This window comes from Zea mays, chromosome 3, assembly GCF_902167145.1.
Source record: "Zea mays cultivar B73 chromosome 3, Zm-B73-REFERENCE-NAM-5.0, whole genome shotgun sequence".
NCBI lineage: Eukaryota > Viridiplantae > Streptophyta > Magnoliopsida > Poales > Poaceae > Zea > Zea mays.
This window is the reverse complement of record NC_050098.1, coordinates 122978829-122986561: the sequence shown is the minus strand read 5'-3', so window position 1 is coordinate 122986561 and position 7733 is coordinate 122978829. Positions and strand designations below refer to the sequence as shown.

The 7733-nt window shown below is 43.6% G+C and overlaps 1 protein-coding gene across 1 annotated transcript; it reads right to left on the bottom strand.

The window, feature by feature from the left end:
- Nucleotides 1-283: 283 nt before the first annotated feature.
- Nucleotides 284-2642, bottom strand: LOC100273546 (Pentatricopeptide repeat-containing protein mitochondrial). Its single transcript, NM_001147964.1, has one exon. The coding sequence runs from the start codon at nt 2573-2575 to the stop codon at nt 473-475; it is 2103 nt and encodes a 700-aa protein (NP_001141436.1). The 5' UTR covers nt 2576-2642; the 3' UTR covers nt 284-472.
- Nucleotides 2643-7733: the final 5091 nt, after the last annotated feature.

Sequence of the window (7733 nt, the reverse complement as noted above, 5' to 3'; positions counted from 1 at the left end):
ACACAGACGTGGCTAAGAGGGGAGGTTCCTGGATTGGGGTTGACCGACAAGGACGTCAGTCTTCTAAGGGGAGTGGATTGTGATATCCTGACCCCTGGGATGCGATATCCTGGCCCAAGTCTTAATAGAATTAATAGAGTAATCAGATAATAAGGTGCATCTTCTTTTTCGGAAGCCTATTTTGAAAGAACCTCCAAGTTAAGCGTGCTTGGCTTGGAGCAATTTGTGATGGGTGACCGACCGAGAAGTTTTCTCGGGTGCGTATGAGTGAAGACAAAATGCGCACAAAAAAACTCGTGTTGGTCTGTAGGGACGATATATGATCCTAAAGAGCTGCCAGGAGTGAGTACCGCCGGTCTAGGAATTGGACGGGGTGCTACAAATTCAGACAACAACCCTAAATTTCGTACCAATGCACTATGAGTGAAAACCTGCACTGGCATCACTGAGCCAAATCATTGGACTATAAGACCTATGTTGATCCAGCTAAACCTGGTGGCTTATTTACTCCCTTCTCTTTGATTGAAGCCCGAGCCTTTTCAGATTCGTCCCACTTACCTGCTTCGGCACTGATGTTTGACAGCAGCACATAATTTGAGGCCTTGCGAGGTTCCAATTCAGACAACCTCTCAGCTGCCAGCTGTGCAAGTTCATGGTTCTTGTGCATGTGGCATGCTCCAAGCAATGCACCCCAGACGCCAGCATTTGGTTGGATCTGCATTCCTTGCACAAGTTCAAATGCCTCGTTCAGTTTCCCAGCCCTTCCAAGCAAGTCTACCATGCAAGCATAGTGCTCAGCGACTGGCTTCAGTAAGTACTCTTTTGTCATTGAGTAGAAAAAAAACAATCCTTCATCAATCAACCCGGCATGACTGCAAGCTGACAAGATACCAACAAATGTGACTTCATCAGGTCTCACACCATTGGCTTCCATTTCCCTGAAGACTGCGATTGCTTCAGTCCCTTGACCGTTAGAAGCATAGCCATCAATCAACGCATTCCATGAAACAATATCCTTGTATACCATCTCATCAAAGATTTGCTTTGCTTCCAATATCCTTCCACACTTCGCATATGTGGAAATCAAGGCATTTCCAGCAAATGAATCGTTGATATGGCCACTCCTAACAAGAAGATTGTGGAGTTGCCTCCCAACATGCAAAACAGCCAGGTTTGCACATGCTCTGAGACAGCTTGCATAGGTAGACCAGTCAGCCCTATTTGTGCCCCTTCTCATAAGCATGAAATGATGGAGTGCATCAACAAAGCGATCATTCTGAACAAATCCAGAGATAACTGAGTTCCAAGATACCGTATTTCTCCTGTTCATCCTCCTGAAAATACCGATTGCCTTGTGCATTTGGCCATCCTGAGCATAGCCAGCAATCATGGTGTTCCAGGAAACCATATCCTTATTCGGCATTCGCTGGAATAACAACATTGCCTCTTCAAGTATTCCACATTGGACATAACCAGAGATCATGGTATTCCAACACACTGTGTCATGCACCTCCATTCCATCAAAAATCCGACGAGCATCATCAGCCATGTTGCGTTGTAAATAACCATGCATCAACGCAGTCTTTGCTGCCACACAGTTGAAAGACATCTTGTCGAGAAGATCCTTCGCTTCCTGGAGTTTCCCAGCTCGTGCTAATCCGCTTATTATTGTTGTCCATGAGATTGAGTTCTTAATTGGCATCTCATCGAACAGTTTACAGGCCTCTTCTATGGGCGAGAGATGCACATACCCATCAAGCATCACGTTCCAAGCCACAACATTTCGCTCAGGCATTCTGTCGAACAGGTCCCTAGCATCAGCAATCCTCCCCGCACGGCAATACCCATTGAGCAAGGTCACCCAAGAGATGACATTAGGTGATTCAATCTTTGCAAAGAAGCTAGAGGCCGCATTCAAATCTCCAGTTCGCACAAAACCCGCCAGCATCAAATTCCAGGACGTCATGTCCTTCACCATTTCGTCGAAGAATTGAACTGCCCGCACCATTTCCCCACTCTGAGTGAGCCCCGCTAGTGCTGAATTCCATGAAACAAGGTCCGGAGCCGGCATCTCCCGCAGCAGCTTCATTGCATCGTCGAACCTGCCGTTCTTGGCGTACCCGGAGATCATGGCGTTGTAGCAGGCCGTGCACTTGTCACCAGGCATTCGGTCCAGCACGTCCCGGGCGAGCTCGAGATCCCCCCCGCGCGCGTAGCAGGAGACCATCACCGTCCACGAGAACTCGTCCCGGACAGGCATCCGGTCGAAGAGGCTCCGGGCGTCCGCGACGCGGCCGTGATCCGAGAGGGCCGCGATCATCGCGTTCCAGGAGACAGTGTTTCTGCCGGGCATCCCGTCGAAGAGAGCCCGAGCCTCGTCGATACGCCCGTGGCGCGCGAGCGCGGAGAGCATGGCGTTGTAGGTGACGGTGTTGCGGAGAGGCATGGCGTCGAAGAGGCGGCGCGCCGCCGCCAGCTGGCCCGACCGCGCGAGGCGGGTGAGCTCCTTGTTGCTACGGAACACTGCGGAGGCTGCTGCCGCCGCGGTGACCTTGGTAGCTGCCGCGGCGGCCATGGGCGGGAGCGAGTGCCGGCCGGCGTCAGCCGCTCGCTCGGACGCACTGGATGACCTCAGCAGTTCGATTTTTTATTTTTTTTACAAGGGCGGGCGAGCCGTCGGTATGGACTGTTCCGATTACAGTTAGGGCTTGTTCGGTTATTCCCAACACACATGGATTGGATGGGATTGAAAAAAATTAGAAGAAGTTTGACTTGTTTGGGATTCAAACCCATCCAATCCCACTCAATCCACATGGATTGAGAGCTAACCGAACAAGCCCTTACTCGGTTGCTAGATTAATCGGTATTGACTGATAGGCAAGAAGGTGTTTAGTTTGTAGAGACTAATTTTTAGTCTCTTTAACTTTCTAAATTAACAAATACTCCTAAGTTATAGAGTCTAATTGATACTGACCTTCTCTAAATCATGTATTGTGTTTTGACTATTTTTACATCGTTTTGACAATTTAAAATAAAAAACTAGAATCAAGAATTAAAATTGTAAATGTCTTTCTTATATGACTTATATCTCTTTCACAAGGAATCTTTACAAATTGTAGTCTCTTGCAACCATACACGAGAATCAAAGTTACAATGTGAATCACAGCACAAGAGAGGGAAGAAAGTATACATACAAGAGCCAAAACCATCCGCACAATACAAGAACAAGATCACAAGAGCGCAAACTCACCGAGTTGCAGAACGACTCAAAAACCGCGCTCGGATCTCACTAGAATCACTTGGATGTGTTGCGACAGAGTCTCGAAGTGAAGTAGAGCTCTTGTTATGCTTGGGTATTGAATGACTGCGTCGTGTGGGTCCTTTGATAGCCCCAAAAGGCCTCATAATTGTTGCCCTTTTCATAGAAAGTTGTTCAAAATCTATTGTTCCCTGGGTCCGGTGCACCACCGAACCAGGTACAGGGAGCGACCTCCGAGATCCTGATTGGATGCTTCCAAATCAAGGGAGCACTGGACCGGGTTCATGCATCACCAGATCGCTATGTGTCGCTTCTCCGTGAAGTGGCCGTTGGACACTCAGATCTAGATGTTACCACATTCGATTTTTTGGCTATTTAGCCCCCTTTTTTGAAAAAAAAATTAACCATTAGATAACTTAATATCATTTTACACATTTTGTTCGACGCCAAGTCTATGATGTCGCGGTTCGACGCTATAGACCGCAGTGACGAGATACGAGGACGTGCTAGCGCCTATATGGCCTAGCCGACTAGCACGCCACATATCACAACCACGAGCTAGGACTGTCATGTAGTGCGTACACAATCAAATGTTGTACCTGTACACTTGACAAGCGACAGAGAAGAAGACCGCACCACCCTTCTGTAATCAGCGTACCACGTGGGAGGTGTAGACGTCAGGGCGATATTCTGTCATGCGTGGACTCGGCGCAACCACCACCATCGACTTGACCCGACCCGGTGACTTTGACAAGTGATATAATAAACTGACATGATATGGTTTATAAACAATACAGTGCGTACAACAGTCATAACAGTCATCGCAATGCTATTTTTATAGTATCACGCATTGGTCACATTCCATATGATTGGTTAGCCGCATCGCTTTATCCTAAACCACTGTGTGCATTGACTTTACCTGAGAGCATATTTGGTTGCTGTCACACCCGGATTTAAGGTATAAAGCCGAGTGCATCTTATATATGTGCCAAAAAAGAAAAACACATATATGACAAAATGTATAGAGATAAATGTCATTATTACATAACGAAAGTCTTACAAAAATAAATGATAATAATAAAGCGAACTAAACGTTCATCCTTGGCGCCATAAAGCTAACTGGGAGACGACATCTAGATCAAACCGTACTCCTCATTATACGGTTCCTCCTGGACCACCTGTTCTTCTCCGGTGGGGGGGGGGGGGGGTTTATATATCGCAAGTGTGAGCTCACAAAAGATCATAGCTCAACAAGTTGTGTGAAATAATGTGCATGAACTCACCAATGGTGGGAGTTCACGTGAAGTGTAAGGCTGATCAACAATAAGGGTTAAAGCTGAGCATTGCTTTTACTAAGTTGGTCAAATTTTATTAGCAGTTACTAAATGTAAGTAAATACCAAACAAGAATAATAATAGATCAAAATTAATAATAAATCCCAATGCGATGCAAATGACAAAATTGAATTTAATTCCATAATTTAATCATGCGAGAGTCCTGAGCAGCTCATGACCACGAGCACGAATAGTATATCAGTTTTACACTCTATAGAGGTTGTACCCTGTACCCACAAATCATGTTACCCATCTGCCACGGGGTTGTACGACCCCATACACCTCTACCAAGGAAGCGAGGCAGGGTAACACTATGAGGCCTTTACAAAGTTCCACTAGCTTCAGAAAACCCACTACAGTTCTAGAAAGCGCAATGCAGGAATCCCCCGTCTGACCGTCTGTCACACCCGTTTTCGAAGGGCAGAGCCGGGTGCATAGCATATGTGTGCCAGGATCTATTTCCACACATATGTTGACGTCACAAGTGTAATATATCAAAAGAACAATGCATAAAAGCGTAAATAACGATTATATTAACATATTACACTTCGAACAGACATAATGTCTTAACCTTTATTCATCAAAGTACAACGAACATGGACATCCATCCACAGGAAGATGACCAGGGGTATCACTAGACTAGCATCCATGGAGTTCAGCATCATATCTTCATCTGCAACTTCTGATCAAAATTAAGCAAGGGTGAGCTCACTTATGGTCGGGGCTCAGCAAGTGGGAGAAAAACTAATGCAAGGTAACAAGGTGAGGCTGAGGTTGAGCAGTAAGCATTTTAGTTGGTCAACATTTTATTATCAACACCTGTCTTACTAATAAGTGTGGATCCCAAGTATTCCCATTAAACAAAGGTATAAGAGTATATCAAAAACACTTAAGTGAAACCACTTAAGCAAAACCATTGGCAGATCATCGAATCTCGATTTATTTCCATCTTCAAGTTCAATTATCATGTGAGGAGTCCAGGCCGCTCATAACCGTGAGCACGACTGATATATCAGTTTTACACTCTGCAGAGGTGGCACATCTTTACCCATGAGTCGCGATTCTCTTCTAGCCCAGGTTAGCTAGACCCATATTCACTTCCAAGGTGAATGGCCAGGGTCTCACTACGAGGCTTCTCCCTAGAGTCCTCATTACGCAAATGCTGGAAATGGTCAAACTGCATAAAGCACACCTACCGTAACCAACTTATAGTCCACACTACAGGGTAAAGCTTTGGGAACTATGCGCGTATCCAATCTGCCTAAGCCGGAACTATAAGAGCTTGCCAGATGCCCCCGTTCCTGTCGACCACGACCATCACCCAACATAAGACTTCCTATTTATGGGAAAGTTATGATATATGCTTTAATAAACTTTTATGTAAGAGACAATGAACAACAATTATATTTTATTTTTATTAGAAAGTACATGTCCTATATTTTATTAAGAAAGCTATATACAAAACAATATACAAACTAACATTATTATTAAAGAACATGAACACTAATTTCCTTAGTTTATTCTTTAGGAAAAACTAAGTGACACATATAAATAATATGACTAATTTTGATTAAATGATTAATTAAGCCTATATAACGAGTTGTAAACAAATATAAATCTAATTAACTAGGTTATGAGAGGACATAGTTACTCTATTATTTATCTTTACATTTAGTTTAGAAACATATGACCTAGATATTTAAAATGAATATTATATTCATTGGTATGTTGTTAACTATTGTTTTAGTTATAACGACGTGAGCACTTAATTAAGCCATTATATAATAATTAGAAAAGTTATATAACCTATTACTTTTAAGTTTCTATTTAATACGGCTATACTTAAACATCTATAACGAATCTTGTTAAATATGATAACTATTAAAAAGGTTATTTTAAAGTTAGAAACAAGTCATCTAATTCTTTAGTAAAAAACCTATATCAACATACTATCAATTTCTTTATTAGAAAAATATGAGCGCCTAATTAAATTATTATAAATTCTATCCCTTTGGTTTTCTTCCTTTCTTTTCTAAATAGAGTTTATACGTATACTAAAAATTGTTTATTTAATTCTTCTAACATTGATATACTAAGAATTAATTGTAAATTACTAAATGAGACTTTTAATAACATAATCATGGTTATTATGACATAAATAAATATTTTACTAATTCTAAGTACTTAAGTTCTATACTTATGACTATATTTATTATGAATAATAAAATATATATTTTCATTTGACTAGAAAATACATGACTTGGTGTCTATTTCAATTTCTTATATCATTACTAACCGATTATCGCTCCACACATTAAAGCGAAATCAAATCCGTAAACGTATTCTAGTATGAAAATCGCCGCGGTAGAGACTAGTGACCGTGTTCATTTTTAGAACTATAAAATCATACGCATTTTCAAAGTATTATCGCGGGGTTCTATTTGGCTACACGCATACATCGAAATCTCTAAAATCATACACGTAAATCGCCAATTCGCATAATATTACAACGATAATTCTCAATAAATTCAAAACATGATTTAGAAAATAAATTAACTTTTGGGGTTGTTTTCAACCTTGGGATGAACGGCGGTCTTGGATGAACGTCGACGAGGGAGAGTGTTCGACGGGCAGGGAACGACGTAATCGTCAGTGAGTGTTTGGGCACGTCTCCAGTGAGGAACAGCGAGCTCCGGTGAGTCTCCACGGACGGCAAGGCAGACTACGACGACGTGGGCGAATTCCGTGCGCGATGGCGTCGACTCCGGCGAGGTTCCACGGACAGCAAGGCGGACGATGACAACGTAGACGAACTCCGGCGACGGCGTGGGCGAGTGGGAGAGAGAGAGAGGGAGCTTAGGGAGGAAGAGAGCTCGGGTAGGGGAGGAGAAAGAGGAGCTCGGCGTCCAATTTATAGAGGGAGGAGAAGGAGAGAGAGGGGCGCCAGGGGGATGAAATGGTGGCCGGTCTTCATGGCTGCCATGAATGGCGTTCATGGAGCTTGAATGGAGGTAATGGGGAGGGTGGGAAAACGGACGGCAGTAAACTCCATTACTTGCGAACAAGAAACGGACGGGGCTCGACACGGCGGTGTCGCGGCGCCTGGGCTTCGGGTGCCGGTCTTGTAGTCGCGGCTCGGG